General features: G+C 36.6%; 1 protein-coding gene across 1 annotated transcript in view; it reads right to left on the minus strand.

Annotated features, from left to right (window-relative positions):
* The window catches only part of PARP8 (poly(ADP-ribose) polymerase family member 8), a 169,267-nt gene that overhangs the window by 32,838 nt on the left and 118,203 nt on the right, over window positions 1-18,226 (minus strand). The window contains exons 11-15 of the mRNA XM_077752887.1: window positions 15,573-15,639; window positions 9,086-9,211; window positions 8,007-8,571; window positions 6,320-6,370; window positions 6,122-6,217 (exon numbers count right to left, since the gene is read on the minus strand). Of these exons, the coding sequence (XP_077609013.1) occupies window positions 6,122-6,217; window positions 6,320-6,370; window positions 8,007-8,571; window positions 9,086-9,211; window positions 15,573-15,639 (905 nt within the window). The remainder of the gene's footprint in view (window positions 1-6,121; window positions 6,218-6,319; window positions 6,371-8,006; window positions 8,572-9,085; window positions 9,212-15,572; window positions 15,640-18,226) is intronic.

Raw genomic sequence — 18,226 nt, forward strand, 5'->3', positions numbered from 1 at the left:
ACTAGGTAACCTGGACAAGCCATGTCTTCTACTTGTTGGAACCCAATGTGTGTACAAAAACAGGTGTTTAATAAAAATTTTCATTGAGGCTTATTATGAGGTTGTGTTTTTCTTTTCGTATCTACAGTTTATCCAAACCTTAATTATTGTTAAAACTGTTCTTGCTAAAAAAGAAGTGAGTGGTGTAAAAAAAAAATTCAAAATTAAAAAAAATTTAGTGTTGAAAATATGTGAGAATAATGAAGAATATCTACTAGAAACTCAAAACCTACAAGACTTCAGCTCTTTGTATTTCTGATTTTATAGTTCATGCTTCAGGTTCTTTACATGGCTTAGAAGAGAGACACATTCCNATTAAAAACGACAGGAATCCCACAGAGATCAAGACAGATAGGACCATGCCTGTTTAAGCTTCTCTAAGTCTCTTATAACTAAAGTTGTTATTTGAGCTTTAAAATCAATTTCTTCTACTCTAAGTTCCACAGCAAAGCTGGATACACAAAAATATAGATTCTGGGGTTTCTCAGATGACTTTGCTTTAGTAGGATTGGGCATTGTTCTTGAACGATGAAGCAGAATCTCAGGCCTAAAGAATCGGTCCAGAGCAAGCAATCTGCAACGTTTCCACACGACAGGAGAAGAGAATGAGATCATACTTTTCATATCACATGTTGATCGGGGAAATGGGAAAGTCTACTAGCCAGGGACACACAGAATGATTGCCAAGTATCAGTGATAAAAACTTCTAATTGCAGGGACTTAACTAACCCACACAACCAGTCCATGGTTTTCTCCAGCCCAGTTCAGCAGCCCTTATGCAGGGTTCAAAGACAAACAGTTACACCAATTCACGGTGTTCAGAGCTAGTATAACAAGGCAAGGGCACTAGGAACTTAGGGGCCGAGAAAGCAGTGGTGAGTCTGGCAATAAGTCCTTGTTTTCGTGTTTTCCAAAAATTCTTGATAAAGTGATTTTAAAGCATTTTAAAGCATCCCAATAAAGTTTGCTGTATTAACACTCTGGTTGATTCTAAAATGTACAGAACCAATGATGTGGTTTGGGTTTGATTTTCTGATGATAATCCAAACTGCATTGTCAAATGGAAAATCTAGGAAAATCCAGGATTAGATAATCCTTGTGATGTTAATACGAATTTTATGCTGATTTAAAGTATTATAAGTCAGGCCTCACACTTGGGTAGTGGTATTTACAACCTTCGTGAACGAAAGAGGTAAGTGGAGCCTTGTGGTATTTCTAAAGAAATTAAGTAGTGTAGTTACCTGTGTTGCAGAAAGTATGACATCCTTACCCAGACCTCTGAGTACAGTGACTAGTACAAGTAGTGACCAAAATGTTAGCACCTCTGGGGAACAGTATTAAAAGAGGACTTACATAATTCAATAAATAATCATGCTTAGAGAAAAGAGGAAAAAATATAAAGCAGAGTTTGGCTTTTGAAAGAGAAAAATCTAACAAACATGATGCACATTAGGCAGGGAATTCTATGGAACCCCGAGTTTTATCTAACCTGTTTAATCACCAAGAGGGATATAATTTATCCTCTTTACATCTCTGGGAGTTACTGCAGCTTGTAATGTATCATTTGGACTGACTAAATGGTCAATGAGTCATTTTAATGATTTATACCCCACAAGAACTTTTATTTGTAATAATTTTATACATATCTATTAAAATTACAGTGAGACATACTGCAATGTAAATATCAGAGAGACACAGAATAAGTGAGTATGCCTGACTGAGGTTCACGCATTGATTGAGGCTGAGGCATTGTCTAAGACAATCAAGAGGCAGTTCTTTGTGTTTACTTCTCTTCCTTTGAAGATCAGATATTTCCTTGACTTTCATTTCCTGATCTGATTTCATCTGTCATTTATCTTGCTATTTAAGAAACCCAAGTAAGTTTTCCGATTTCCTTAGGTATCAGTCTGAATCACAGTAATAAAAACCAGCTAATAGCTAGCTATACTTATTTAGAAAACATTGTAATTTACAAAGGCACATCCACTTCTAGAAAGAAACAGCCAGCTTTCACTCGTGCAGAATAAAATAGGTAAAGTAAAACAAAATTGGGAGCAAGGCACAGAGAATACTAATAGCAATTAGGATATTTCTATCACTTACTATTGGAATGAACTGCCAGTAACTGAACTATAAAGAGCAAATTCCCAAGGAAATATTTAGTAAATTTCGAGGATGTAAAAGTAGTCAGTTCAAGTACGTGAGTCAAGTACACGATTCAGAACTGTGGCCATGGTGCCTCTCCCAGGCCTCAAATCTTGTCTACATCACTCACTAGCAGTGTTGATATTAAATAAATTGCAGTTTTCCTCATGGGTAAAGCAGGGGTAATAATAATACCCACCTCATAAGGTTATGATGAGGATTCAATTAAATAATCCAATGAAAACACTTTCAACACAGGATCACATAAAAAGGACCTAACATTACTATTATCTTCTGGAGCAAAGATCACATTGCCATAGATCAAACAACGTGGATCGGGATCCACAGATGAACACTAACAAAATAAAAACTGACCTCCTAAATGGGATAAAGGGACGTATGTTACCAAAAAATTCTCCTTATGTTCACTGTAACTACACGTTCCCAGGTATCACACAAAAATAAAAAAACTTGCACAAATATTTAATAAACAAATGCTAATTTAGTTACTTTGGGTTTCATAATAACACTGTATCTCTTTGAGAGAAAAGCTAACTGATAAAAAATAGTGTATGAGTAGCAAGAGAAACTTTTTATATGGGTTTCCCATAAATAAGTAAAATAAAAACAAATACACAGCTAGACAGATGATCATGATCATAAATGGCTATTCTATGTTTTTTTTAAAGTCTAAATCTTGAAATGCAAACAAGTTCTAATAGAACTGTCTCTTTCTAGGCTTTGTAATTCGTCTGTTCAAACTTATATTCCCAAGAACAAGACAAATTTCTCTTAAAAAGTACAGCAGAATCTAGCATGGTGCCTTATACTTATAAAGTTTTCAATAAGCATTTATGAAGCAGTTTTGAAATCAGGCAGAATTAGGTTCAAAGTCCAGCTTTTACTGAAATTTGCTGGGTGACGCTGAACAAATTGCTTTACCTCCTACAATCTTAATCCCCTTATTTGTTCCATGAGCACAATAACACACAAACCACAAGAGTTCTGTGAAAATCAAATAAGGAAGCAATATGCAAAATAATCTATACATAGTGCCTAGCACACAGCACTCACGTCATCTGCAAACAAAGCTCATTTTCATTTTTCCTTCCCAACCTGGATACCTTCTAATAATTTCTCTTACCTAATTGCCCTGTCTGTAACCTCTAGTACAATGTTGACTAGAAGAGCGTCACAAAGAATAAACTAACTTAAAAATAAATTTATCCAAGGTGGCGCAAGACTCGAACAAAGTAGGGTATAAAGAAATTTTAAAAGATTTAAATAAATTGAAAAATTTCCTGTGTTCCTCATGGATTGGAAAGGTTACAATTTTTGTTAGCTCAGGAATACTTCCCAAATTGACCTACAGATCCAGTGCAAACCTATTCCAACTGCCTCTTTTTTTTTTTTTTTTTTGCGGAAATGGACAAGCTGACCTTAGAATTCATACAGAAATACAGAATTCATACAGAAACCTACAGAAGGGACCCCAAATAGTGAAATCCAATCTTATAAAAGAAATACAAAGTGGGAGGACTCGTACTGCTTGCCTACAGGCTGAAAGCAAAGCCATAGTAATCGAGACAGTGTGGTACAGGTGCAAGGACACATATACAGGCCAGTGGAATAAAATTAAGAGTCTGACAACAGACCACTACATCTATAGTGAAATGATTTTCACCAGGGTGCCAAGATCATTCAAGGCGAAAGAAGGTCTTCTCCACAAACTGTGCAGAGGCAACTGGATACGACACACAAAAGCATGAATTTAAAACCCAACCTCACCTGCCTCTTTTAGCACAGCAGGCAGCGCGTCAGTCTCATAAAACCCAACCTCACAATATACAAAAATTAGTCCAGGGGCGCCTGGGTGGCTCAGTTGGTTAAGCATCCGACTTCGGTTCAGGTCATGATCTCACGGTTTGTGGGTTCGAGCCCTGTATTGGGCTCTGTGCTGACAGCTCGGAGCCTGGAGCCTGCTTCAGATTCTTTGTCTCCCTCTCTCTCTGACCCTCCCCTGCTCACACTGCCTCTCTCTCTCTCTCAGAAATAAATAAAACATTAAATAAAATTTTTTTTAAATCAATTCAAATAGGATCAATGACTTAATTGTAAGACAGGAACTATAAAACACTTAAAAGGAAATTGAGTGTAAATCTTTGTGACTTTAATTAGGCAACAGTTCAATTGATAAATATGAACTCCATTAAAATTAAAAATCTTTGTGTGTCACAGGACACTATCAAGAAAGTGAAAAGGAACCCACAAAATATGAGCAAATATCTGCAAATCACATATCTAATAAAAGTCTAGTATTCACAATATATAAAGAACTCTTAAAACGCCTGGATGGCTCAGTTGGTTGAGCTCTGACTCTGGAGATCAGCTCAGGTCATGGTCTCACAGTCATGGGATTGAGCCTGCATCAGGCTCCATGCTGAGCATGAAGCCGGCTTGGGACTGATTCTCTCTTTCCCTCTCTCTCTTTGCTCCTCCCCTGCATGAGTACATGCTCTCTCTCTCTCTCTCTCTCTCTCTCGCTCTCAAAATAAATAATAAAATAAACCTTAAAAATAAAAAAAGAACTCTAAAAACAACAAAAAAGAAATAATACAATTAAAAAATGGGCAACAGATATAAACAGACATTTCTCCAAAAAGATGTATAAATGGCCAATATGCACATGAAAAAATGCTCAAAACACGAATCATTAGGGAAAGGGCAAATCCAAACCACTTTGGATACCACTTCACGCCCACTAGGATGGCTATTAGGGGGATGAGAAAGGAGAATCACAAGTGCTGGAGAAGATGTGGAGTAACTGGAATCATCTTGCATTGCTGGCGGGAATACACATGGTATAGCCACTGTCAAAAATAGTTTAGCAGTTCCTCAAACAGTCAGAGTTAACATGTGTCCCAGCAATTCCATGAAGTGATGAAAAGATATCATTTAATGATATCCATTAAATGTCCTACATCCATATAATGCAATATTATTACACCAAAGAAAAAAAAAAGAGAATACAGTACTGATACACACTATATGGATGAATCTTGAAAGCATTCTATTAAGTGAAAGAATGCCAAGAACAAAAGGCCACATAATGTATGGTTCCATTTACATGAAATGTCCAGAATAGGCAAATTCATAGAAACAGAAAATAACTTAACAGTTGCCAGAGGAGGAGGGGAGGAAAAAATTGGGAATGACTGCTAATGGTTATGGACTTCTTTTTTGGGGGTTAATAGAAATGTTCTGGAATTAGACAGTGACAATGGTGGCACAACATCTATGAATATGCTAAAAACTACTGAACTGTGTACGTTAAAATAGTGAATTGCACGCTACATGAATTTTATCTCAATTTAAAGACTGCAAAAAAAAAATCCCTTGAAATTGGATAATTCCTCCCCAAATGCACATATATACATTGATTCTTATTTCTATACCCCCAAAATGTCAGTGAGCTGGCATTTTTTGAAACCTTAATTCTGACTCTATGTATACTACTATATACTTCTTCTAACCCCTATCCTTTAAGCATCTTAAATTGTGTAGTTTTGAAGAAACACTGTTTCCAAGCTTACATATATACACCTGTATCTATATTCATCTCTCTATCCATCTATATCTGCATTTGTTGATATTAATATAGGTACAGATAGATAAAAAATAGAAGCAAAGAAAGATGATAGATAAGCACATATAAGACATACAGTTAAATACTTTGCTAATGTGAAACTATTTGCTATTTCACAGACTTCTTCAGAAATAGTGATTCACTTGTCAAAATTATACCACTGTGTGTATTAAATAATATGCTCAGTAGGAGAGCATTTACTATAAATGAAGTTATTTACTTATTTTTATATCTTAACATTTTTCATTTATATTCTATATCAACACTGATTTTCTATCAATGAGAACTTACCCTAAGCATGGGGCCATTTTGAAACACGTGTGGCTCATCACAAACCACACAGTACTCATTCAATACAGGGATCCGCTGCTCAGCAAACTCAATTGTCTGGATAAAGCAATAAAGAGAAATAATGAAGTCAAGTCCATAAATAATTTGAAAACCCATCAAAATCTAAAATACTTCTGCAATGGATGGCGTGGCTCATACCTGCACTAGGAAGCCACGGTCTCGTATTGGAATGCATTTGGCACCATTTGGCTATAAAAAGAAAAGTAAAAGAATAATTTTTTTTTAACTTGGAGAATATATAAATTATAGCCTTTGACTTTTTGCAACAGTGAATACAAGTGTTATCTAAGATCACCTGTTACAGGAATTAAATCAGTGATTATGACATCCAGACTTGAGAATTTCTTTATTATAATATACTTTCTGCCATCACTACTGCATCTTGTCTAAGCTAAATGAACAGTATTCTTAGTTTCTGATCTCTAGTAAAAATGGTATTTTTAAATGGTTACAAAAGCTTGTTTCCTCTAGTACTCATCGTCAAATGCTCCCACCTCCTCATTTAGACTACTTGAATCCCATTTTACAATGAGAATTATTCTTCCAAGGACAAATTTGACAGCTACTGAAGGGGTACAACAAACACTAACTATTGTACTGTATTAGGCTTAATCATACAGGAAGATAGTAAGACATTTTCTTTTACAGAATATGTGATATTATCTTTCTTAGGTGAAACTACCATGGGAAACTTTCTAGTATGTACCACTTTGACATTATTCTCTGTATGCCCTTATTGTTTACTTCTGTTAAGAAATGGGCTTTTAAGGATGTCCACCTAAAATTATCAACATACTTAAATACATTTTCTTAACACAAATATAATTTTATGATATCGTTTACAGTGTAATTTTAGGAATAAATATATACAAGAGCAGCACAACTTTCTGAAAATGTCTCATTTTTTTCAATTTCATCTATTGCTAGCTGTATCCATATTAATGGTTAAGAGTTAAATACACCCTTGCCTCAACATACACTCATGCTTACTAAAACAAAACATTTTTAATCAACTATCTTATGTAATTAATATGCATAAGATAGATTTGTTTCTTTATCTGAAATTGGCCGTAATGGTGATCATTCTAGAGGTAAATTTTGTGTAAGACCGACTCCCAATAAATTCTACCCAAAGGGCTTAAGTTTTAATACAATTACCTCCTGGCTTCATCTCCCCCAAAAAACTTCAGGACAAAGTGACTTCAGTTTTATGAAGCAGACACTGAGAGAAGCTTTAAGTGAAGCTGTGGGATATGCAAATGTTTCTTTTCTTTACAAGTTACAATTCAAAGGCAAAGTTTTCCTCATATATATATATTTATATACCTATATTTATGTATACAAATTTACTTATATATACATAGTTTAGACATAAACTTAAATATATATTATATATATAACAGGAAGGATATTACTCTGCATTTAACTATCAGACAAACTCTGTCCTCCATTACTTATGTAAGAAAACGAGAGAACAGATAAACCTACTTGATAAAACATTAAAACGCTATGTATGCTTAAAAGGATAGGCCTTGTGGATCCAATGGGCCTCCTTCCATTTTTAGCAGCATTCGTGACCATGACAGGAATTTGGACTAGACCTTAAATCAAGAGCTATACTTATTTTTTTCAGAATCAAAACGAACATTCCAGCGCCAGTTGCCCATGTCTGGTATGCCAAATAATATCCAAAAAGCAAAAAGAGGAAATTAAAAAAAAAAGAAACAAAAAAACATCTTCTTTCCTCTACCAGATCTTATAAAACAAAAATGCCTCCTGCACCTCAGCTAACGCTTAGGAACTCAAGATGAAAGTATTTACGCACAGCAGGCTGGGAAGATGACGACGAAGAGGGTGTTAAGATACCAATGAGCCCTGAGGTAAGAGAGAGCCTCCTGCCCTCTGCGGCAGGTTCCTTGAAAAGCTCAGCCTTGGATGACTTGGGAGCGCCGGAGTAGGACTTGCTGAGCAGTTTGTGGTTTTTCAGTCCGTACAGCTCTTCCATTCTGAGATTACTGGAGTAAGACCTGCTGAGCAGTTTGTGGGGCTTCAGGTTGCTGTTGTGCTCGCATCGCGGGTCCCCCGAACAAGAGCGAGTCAACAGTTTATGCGGCTTCAGCGCGAGGCAGTCCTCTTGCTTGACGGCTGCAGAGCAGGGCCGGTTCAAGAGTTTGTGCGACTTTATTGTCGTCACGGCCTGCTCAGCCCTGGGGTCGCTGGACAGGGAGCGACCGAAGGTCCTGTGCGACTTGGTGGCGCACACGTCCTCAGTCTTGACGGTGCTGGAGCAAGTCCTCCGCAGCAGCTTATGGGTTTTGGAGATCCCGTCTTGCTCGGATTTCAGTTTGGATTTGCTTTTACCACAACCAGGGGGAGGATAACTTGGCGACCTTCAAAATCGAACAACAATTAATAACAGGGCAGATCGTGAGTATTACACACCACGGGGGGCACCTGTGAGGCTCTATCAGCTCAGCTCTGCTACGAATACCGCCTCGCTTTCATACAGCCCATCCGGCTCAAATGGAAACCAACAGTATGTGTAGGGGGATCGGGTGGATTGAATTGAATTATATTTTTTCCTAGAAAGCAAAACAAGATTCTCAGGGTTTTTTTTTTTTTTTTTGCCCCTCCTATCTATGCTAGAGCTCTATAAAGAACCAATTTTCGTACAGAAAACTCTGTGTGATTAGAAAACAAAGAATGCCATTTTAGTACATTTAACTCATCTTAAGAGAACAAAAACTCTAAATGTAGAAATGAATATCTATGTTTTTGATGGAATGGCCAGAACAGTCTGTTCCTTGAAGTCACACAGAAATAAACGGATGCCAAGACTATGGAGAGAATGCTCTGAAGTACCATAACCACGTTAAGACAACGGTGAAGTCATCTGTTACCTACCTGCGCAAGGTAGTAAATAAATGAAGGGGAGATTTCACCTTCTTGTCGGACAACTTCTTACTGTGCAGGCAACTGGATTTTTCTTTGCTCTGTTTCCACTGCTGTGTAACGAACGTCTGCATGATTCTGTCAATCCAAAGTAAGTCTGTTATCACAGTTCCAAGGTGATTTAATACGAGATTTCTGTATTATGTACAGCATGTATTTCTCAAAGGAAAATAAATGCACAGTAATTGGTGAGATTCTAATTTAGAATCATACAAGATGTCTCCAAATGTGGGAAAACATACAGAAAATTTCTATGACAACTGCATTTTGGTTAAAAACTCATTAATTACTCTAATAGGATTAATAACATAAATGATAAAAGAATGTTCTTTTAAAGAGATTTGGGGGCTCCTGGGTGACTTGGTTGGTTAAGCATCCAACTCTTGATTTCAGCCCAGGTCATTCATGATCTCATGGTTTGTGGGATCAAGCCCAGCATCACACTCTGTGCTGTCAGTGCAGAGCCTGCTTGGGATTCTCTCTCCCTCTCTCTCTCTCACTTTCTGCCCTTCCCCTGCTCACGTATACTCTCTCTCTCTCAAAATAAAAAAAGAGAGAGAGAGATTTAAAATGGCAACCTTTAGGATCAACAACTTTGGCTGAAGTTCTTTAGCCAAAAGAAAATTCAGAATTCTTTTGTTGGCGCCAGACACAGTTTTAAAAAACATGTTTGAGAGTACTTATGATTTTATCTATTGAGATACAAGTAAAGCCACTTTCTTTTCACTTGATTTGCTTATGTAGTTTTTTTCACAAAAAGGGAAATAAAATGAAACTGCAAAAACCCTAAGTAAAAGTAAACCATGCAAAACTGACTCTATGGAGAAATATATAATCAGCAAATTATAGCTTTCAGCACAGCCCATTCACCTTTAAATACAGTGCGGGTTTTTAAAAAATGTGTATTCGTCTAGAAACTTTTAGTTACTGTCATAAAGCAGGAGTTTGCTAACTCTGATGTCAGTATTCTCTTAGTTGAGAGCACCGTACACCATTGTTTTATGGCACAGAATTCTGGAACGTCTGTTATGGACATGGACACAGCACTGTTTTCTGAGAAGGCTCCCAGGCTGTGACAGCTTCTCAGTATCTCACCTTTCAAGTGGAAAAGGCAGGGGGTCCCTTAAGGCTGATATTAACGTAGACATAAAATTGTAAACATTATGTATACAACAAACATTCTGATTTTCTTTCAAAAGTCAATTCAACATTGCCTATTTTTCATGTTCCTCTCAGCTCTCAGGACTTTTTAAAATTTAATTTTATTGTTTTTAGTGTTTATTTTTGAGACAAAGAGTGAGAGTGAGGGACGGGGAGGGAGAGACAGGGAGACCCAGAATCCAAAGCAGGTTCCTGCTCCGAGCTGTCAGCACAGACCCCGATGTGAGGCTCAAACCCACCAACTGTGAGATCATGACCTGAGATGAAGTCTGCGCTTAACTGACTGAGCCATACAGGGACCCCACTAAGTAATTTTTTTTTAGTGTTTATTTATTTTTGAGAGGGAGAGAGAGAGAGAGAAACAGAATGCAGGTGGGGGAGGGGCAGAGAGATGGAGACACAGAATCTGATGCAGGCTCCAGGTTCTGAGCTGTCAGCACAGAGCCTGACATGGGGCTCGAACTCACAGACAGTGAGATCATGACCTGAGCCAAAGTTGGATGCCAGGCATACCTCCTGTCATTTATTTTTAACACAGACTGCTTCTGGAGCAAAAAAAAAAAAAAAAAAAGGTACAATATTTACCATTTATAATATAACAAGGATTACATACAGATTTTTTTTCTTTTAACTCTTGACACCCCAGACAGTAGTAGCTATTATTCCACACATTTCACCAATAAGGTTAGAGATTGAAATCTGCCCAATATAGCCTGGTTAATAAGTGGCAGAGCTGCAACAGCTGTGCGATCCAATATGGACTGACCCGTGTTAACACATCACACAAAAGGGGCAGGTGTGACTCTTCGCACTACTACAATTGATTTCTCAAGATCCTTCAGGTTTTATCAAATTAACTCAGATCATTGTCAGAAACCACAATCTCAGACTTCCTACCCAGATCTTTAGTCAGCAAGCTTAGATGAGTTTAGAAGAAACAGTTACTTATGGAATAATTTGGGGTCTTTCTAGCTACAGAAGTAGTGAGGAAGAAGGAGCCAGAGCTGCAGTCAATGACACAGGATTCCATATTTGCAGTGAATTCACCTGTAGAGTTCAGGCCAATGGAAATGTTTGTTTTACACTTGATTTTTTGAAGATTTTTTTTTCACCCAAGATTCCAGAAAGATTTAAATGTAATTAGTAATACTAGGGTCTTCCATTTCCCTTTACCTAACCTGAAATCACCACTGACACCACCCTTTGTACCAAGCAGATTCAGATTCTTTTCCTTGTAGGAAAAATTGCCATTCTGGTGTACCATAACCTAAGAAACCTAGCCAGTGCTTTTCTAATACTTAATACACTAATTGGAACAAAAATATAACAAGTCAGTAGCTAAAGTTCCAACTTTCATATTACATTAGCATTCTAAAGTGTGACTTCAACATCTAAAACCAGTTAATTCTTAAACTTGGACATCCAGATCCCTAGATTTTCTTGGATTCAAAAGGCGGGAGTTAACTGTCCTACAGGAAAGTTAATGTTGTGTTTAACATCAATGGTAATGCGAATACATGCATGAGCACATCTGGTGTAATGGCCACCTCATAACAGAGAGCCATGAGATTTTAGTACTCCCACTGGTGTTTGTGTTTACTATTATACTAGCATAGTTAAGAGCTACTACAGTTGCCACTGACTGATAATAAAAGAAGAGAAAAAGACTTCAAAGGTCAATTACACCAGACGATGTCATAGTCAGCTACATCAACCAAAGTCCTAAGGTAGTTCAAGTAGAGCAGAGAGAGTACACGAGGGCGACACTGTGGCTTTCCTCATGCTGATTTCAAAAGGGTTAAGTGTTCAAGAAGCCAGTGCTACATGCAGACTGTGGTGGTGATAACAGCTTCGGCAAAACCGTATCATGCATCAAATTAAATTAACATACTGATTTTACAATAGAAATCTGAGCACTTCATTTTGATTTACACTTGAGTTATAAATTGAATTTTGTCTTATTAAGTGCAAACTCAACCTATGAAGAATTCACACCTAGTTTTGTTTGTATGCATTTGAGGTAAAACTAAAGATTTGCAATACTTTTTTTCCTTTTAAAAACAAGTTTGATCAATGCAAATTCAGCATAAAGTCATACAGTTTAAAGTTATTTCCATGGTCTCTGATACACTCAGCCTTTGAATGATAGATATTCTAATGAGGCTGATCACTACACTACATCCGCTTTGGGTCAGTATTTTTTTTTTTCAGGCTCTTTTTTTAATTTTTAGAGAGAGAGGGAGAGAGTGCACACAAGCCAGGAATAGGGGCAGAGAGAGACAGAGAGACAGAGAATCTTAAGCAGGCTCCATGCCCCCTCTTTCAGGTTCTTTTAATGCCTTCACATTCTCCCCATATTCATTCAGTGCTGAACATATATTCCAAGTCTAATATAAAGCAAAGAGGTATCTACAAATATATGAGAAGCAAATTAGTGGATGGGTCAAAAATACTGATCTGGGGTCAAACTCTGACTCTACCACTGCGGCCTAAGCACCTTGCTTAATCTGTCTGGGTCTTGGTTTCCTACCTAGTAAGTGTGGATAGTAATAGGACTGCTGGACAGGGTTGTGGTGAAGATCAAGTGAGTTAAAGCAGGTAAAGTACTTAGTACAGTGCCTGACATACATTAAGCACTGCATGAGCATTTGCTACTGCAATTGTTAAGCTGGCCTAGTTGCCAGAAACACACTAGATAAAGAATCACAGAAAAAGTTTGATGTGTTCCTTATTTGCTGAGAATAAATCAGAGCAATAATGACAAAGGGGCTAGAATTTAAATCTGCCTTCTTAACTTGCTATATGTTTCTGGAAAATAATCTCTTTATATTTTAGTTTACTCTTTTACTTTATGGTAAAGATGAGTTCAGATTTTTTTAAATCAGGTAATTTTAGACCCGAAGGGATCACAGGCAAACCCAGTTATTTACAATGAAGGAAAAGTATATTAGATTAAAATTTATCAGGAATCACTAAAAAAAAGTTCTAGTCTATATACTAAACTGTCCAGAGAACTAAAATATATCCACAGAATAACCTTTTTAAAATGTTAACCATTTAGATGGAAATATTAATAAAATGTTACATATTCTACAAAGTGTTTAAACAGCAAATATAAAGCATAACTTCCCTTAATTTCTCAGAGTTGGAATTTACACATCACTTCTTCTGAGCCCAAACAATATACTCAGACATCATTAAGGGGCAGAAAGTTATATATTCTGCGATTTCTGCGTTTTTATAATTCTTGTCTTATTTGGATCAATGTCATTTTACTTAAAAAAAGTTAAGTGCATAACAAAGGTGCATAAAGTAAAAATATGGACTTTGGATAATCAGGTGTCAATATAGGTTCATGGGCTGTGACACGTGTACCATTCTGGTGGGACATGTTGATAAAAGGAAGGCTATGCACGTATGGGGGCAGGAGGTATACGGAAAATCTGTTATCTTGTTCTCAGTTTTGCTGTGAACATAAAACTGCTCTAAAAAAATAAAGTCATCAAAATAGAAAAAAATTAAAAACAAATAAGAAAACTGGGTGAGAGGGGAAAACAATCAGATGAAGGGGGGAAAAAAGATGTTCCAACTTGTACAGCATAACACAGAGGCAGGCTCCCTGCTTAACTCCAAGACCTGTAAGACACTGGCTCGACACAGAAAACAAATCTGATTGAAGAAATAAAACCAATTCCACTGGAAACACATACCTAATCCTAGTACAGAAAACAAGATTTCTCAGTCTTATATTTCTTTTTATAAGGACTCAAAAGTCCTTATTGAGAGCACATTCTATGATGTCCTAAACGTATGTTGTAAGCTGAATTTAATTTTAGAGATGTTCGACTCAAAATATTAAGGGTTTATTATCTAATTTTTATATGATCATATTTAAACCTAACAGTAGAAATCTACAAGAATTTGAGCATACTCCCTTAATTTCCTTTCAAATGTGATTCACACATAACTTACAATGTAAAATCATAAAAACTTAAGACAATTCTCGAGCTATATAGTATGTACAATCCTTGATTCCTACCCCATGTAAGTTTCCTCTTACATCTGTAATGGTCAGGTAAAATGATCACAATAAATTCCTTATTTAGCCAATGGAATAAAAAGTTTGAAAGTACTTTCTCTTAGGATATTGCTCAATCAAAATTCATTAAAATACAGATGAACACGTGAACTCCATCACTATGTAGGGTGTGAACCACATGTTTAAACATACAATAATCTAACGATCTCTCTTAATAAATTTAAATCAAATTAAAATTTGCATATTCAGAAGAATAAATAATCCTTCAAGAATTCTCCAGTAATACAAATTCTTATAGCTGATATATAGGATAGGATTTATTAAATCTATATTGTGACTATATGCTACTATGCCGTAAAAGTCAGTTTGACTGGGATAATTTTATGTTTATAAAATATAAATTCATTCATTACATTAGTCAAGGTCCAAAGAGAAAATAAAGGGTTTATTTAAAGAAGGAATGTTTTTGGGGCACCTGGGTGGCTCAGTCAGTTAAAGCATCTGACTTCGGCTCAGGTCATGGTCTCGCAGTTCATGGGTTTGAGGCCCATGTTGGGCTCTGTGCTGACAGCTCAGAGGCTGGAGCCTGCTTTGGATTCTGTGTCTCCCTCTCTCTGCTTCTCCCCTGTTCATGCTTGGTCTCTGTCTTTCAGTAAATAAACATTTAAAAATTAAAAAAAAAAAATAAAGAGGGAATGTTTTCAAGAGTGTAGGTATAGGAACTATGGACAGTACAATAGCCCAAGGCAGGTGGCCGCTAACCTGTTACCACCTTTAGGCCCCAGGAGCAAGGAGAAAGAACCAGTAATAGAATCCAGTAAGAGACAGTCAGTCATGCAAAGACTGCATGTGGCCTAGAGTAGAAAAGAAAGCTTCAGTTGAAGGACTAGTCAACTCAGGGGGACCTCTTAGGGTTGGAAACCAAAGGCAATAAATACTTTCTTCTTATACTTGCTTCCTCCTCTGCTGGTCACCTTTGAAACGCAGCGACACATTAGAACCTGCACCCACACAGCTCAGCCTCCACGGAAGAGGGCACGGTGTTTGAGGGTGAAGAGTGGACCTGGGCAGGCAAACACAAGGAATGCAGCCTTGTTCTAAAGGTGAGCTCTGCCCACTAAATTACTGATGCAGCTCCTCTCTTGAGGCACTCACTTCAAAAAGCTCTTATTAAATAAGAGAATGGGGGGAGACGGCTGAGCAAAATAGAAATTTATTTTTTATTCTTGGGAAACTTACTTTTTTAGCTGATGTCCCAAACCAAATCGCTCTTTTGTAGAAATCTGAAAGACATCAACAGTGGGCACTGCAAAGGAAAAAATAATCAGTCAAATGTTGAGTTAAAACTTAACTATCAGTCAGGAAAGACTGCAAAGTAATATATATGATATACGATAGTATGTAAACATATATAAGTATATGTTTATATCTTATAACGTACACAGTAAATAGTTATACAGATATACATATTTAAAAATAGCATACACACAGTTCTATTCTGGAGATCATTCATGATCATTACATATCATATACGAATGTATAATATATATGTGTATAAACGTGTAATATGTATAATGATGAAGAATCACCAAAAAGCATAGAAGTGTAAATGGCAACGTGTAGGACAGTATGCACATGATTCTTTAAGTGGATGCGAGACATGTTTATATATACACAACCTCTTTTTGTTTTTCACAATAAAACAGTGTATGATGAGGCACAGGAAACTTATTTTTCAATGGGTAGCCTGTCATGTGCTTTGTATTTTTACCAAGTATATGCATTTCTATAAGTTAATATCTATGATTTTTGTGAATTTAATAAACTCTCAAAAAAAGTCATTCGCCATTCATTATTCATAGTTTTTAAAGAATATCTGACTGTCCACTGTGACAATCACTAGAGATAGAATGGTAAAAAAAAAAAATACAAAAATAACCGTAGACACAAATCTCCTTGCACCCATGGAGCCTTGATCCAGTGGAAGGAGACAGGCAAAAGCTAGATAGATGGAATGCCACATGGCGGTAAAGGTTCTAGAGAAAAAGAAAAAAGGGGAGGGGTCTGGGAGTCAAGGTTGTATGGGCACAATAGGTCCCAACACTAAACAAGATGGCAAAAAGAAAAGTGTCCTAGCCAGAGGAAATCACCAGGGCACTGCCCCTGAGAAAAAAATGTGCTTCAATATCTTAGGAACAGCAAGAGGACCGGTGGCGCCAGAGAGGAGTGAACAAGGTATCACACTAGGAGAGGAGATCTGAGAAGGACTATGGGTGTGGCAGTGTAGGATCTTTGTAGACAACACAGTACAAGTAGGAAAATCACTCTGGAACTCATCAGAGTAACTGGCAAGAGATGCTGTGGTTTGGATCATTGGAGGTGGTGAACTGTCTTGTTAACAGGACATTCATAGACTATGCATGCTCGACAGTGTAAACCAAACTGGCATCCCCAAGTGCTTCACCCCCGTGTTGGCTGTGATTCTGGGACACAAACACTACTGATCAAACAAAACCGGTATTAGTAATCATCTATCAGTTCCTTTCCTAAAAGCATTCTAATCCTTGCAGACAGAGTGAGGAACAGAGTGGACATCATTCTAATCCTACCTGTTCCAAACTCAGGACTATAGAAATTAAAAAATGAATAAAAAATCCTAACATCTTGAAAGCTCAGTGGAATTATTTTTTTTAAAGAAAAAGATAACAAAATTGGAACATCCTGTACTCTCTCTTAAAAGATTCAAGAAGGGGGGGGGGCGCCTGGGTGGCTTAGTTGGTTGAGCATCTGACTTTGGCTCAGGTCATGATCTCCTAGTCCGTGAGTTCATGAATTCGAGCCCTGTGTGGGGCTCTGTACTGACAGATTAGAGCCTGGAGCCTGCTTTGGATTCTGTGACTCCTCTCTCTGTCCTCCCCTGCTCATGCTCTGTCTCTCTCTGTCTTAAAAATGAAAAAAAAAAAAAAAATTAAAAAATGTATTAAAAAAAAGATTTAAGAAGGCACAATCTCTTCATGAAAAAAGTGGGGAGACTGAGGCAGAGAAACAAAAGGGACCTGGTTTAAAACAAAATCCAAAATGCACTAGAAGAACTGAAATAATGACTGGAAGAAATTGTATAAGATGCACAGAGAAAAAAGATATGATAGATACAAATGTTTATCCAGAATATATAAATCAATTCTACAAATTAATGATACAAAGACCCAAACTTATTCATACTATGAATGCCTAGAAAATAAGTGTCAACATTTTACCAAAATGATAAATCTTATAGGGAAATGTAAGTTACAAGCATTGGCTCAATTAACAGAAAATCTGAATTACCCAAATTTTAGAATATACTGAAAGAGCTAACAGGATGTTACTTCCAAAAATGTTCCAAGATTCAAAGGATAAAACTTATGTTACTATTACAATTAGTTACATTTAATGTATTAGTAGATGTTAATACGCCATCATATTCGATGTGGAATGTATACGTATGCTTTACTACCTTTGCATTTTTTCTGTACATCTAAAAATGTTTTATATTAATATTTATAAAAAATTACAAATAGCCTTCTAATAACTAATAATCAGTTAGAAAATAAAGTGGAATATAGAAGTCCCATTAAGCAAAAAAATTAGCAAACAAGTACTCATGACTAAATTTAGCTAAAATTAGTGACCTTAGGCACACACAAAAAAACAAAAAACACAGAACTATACTGATATGTAAAACTAAAAACAACAAACAAATCTTCCTTTAATGGAAAAGTAAATATTACATTGGAAAGGCAGTGAGGGCTGCTTAAGATTCGTGGAAATTATTCTAACACTCTGATCATGTAAATGTAGAGGTACTGTTGATGAGATGATTTGCAAAGAAAAACATTTGTAATAATGTTGGT

Source organism: Crocuta crocuta, unplaced genomic scaffold (assembly GCF_008692635.1).
Source record: "Crocuta crocuta isolate KB4526 unplaced genomic scaffold, BGI_CrCroc_1.0 scaffold409, whole genome shotgun sequence".
NCBI classification, from domain to species: Eukaryota; Metazoa; Chordata; class Mammalia; order Carnivora; family Hyaenidae; genus Crocuta; species Crocuta crocuta.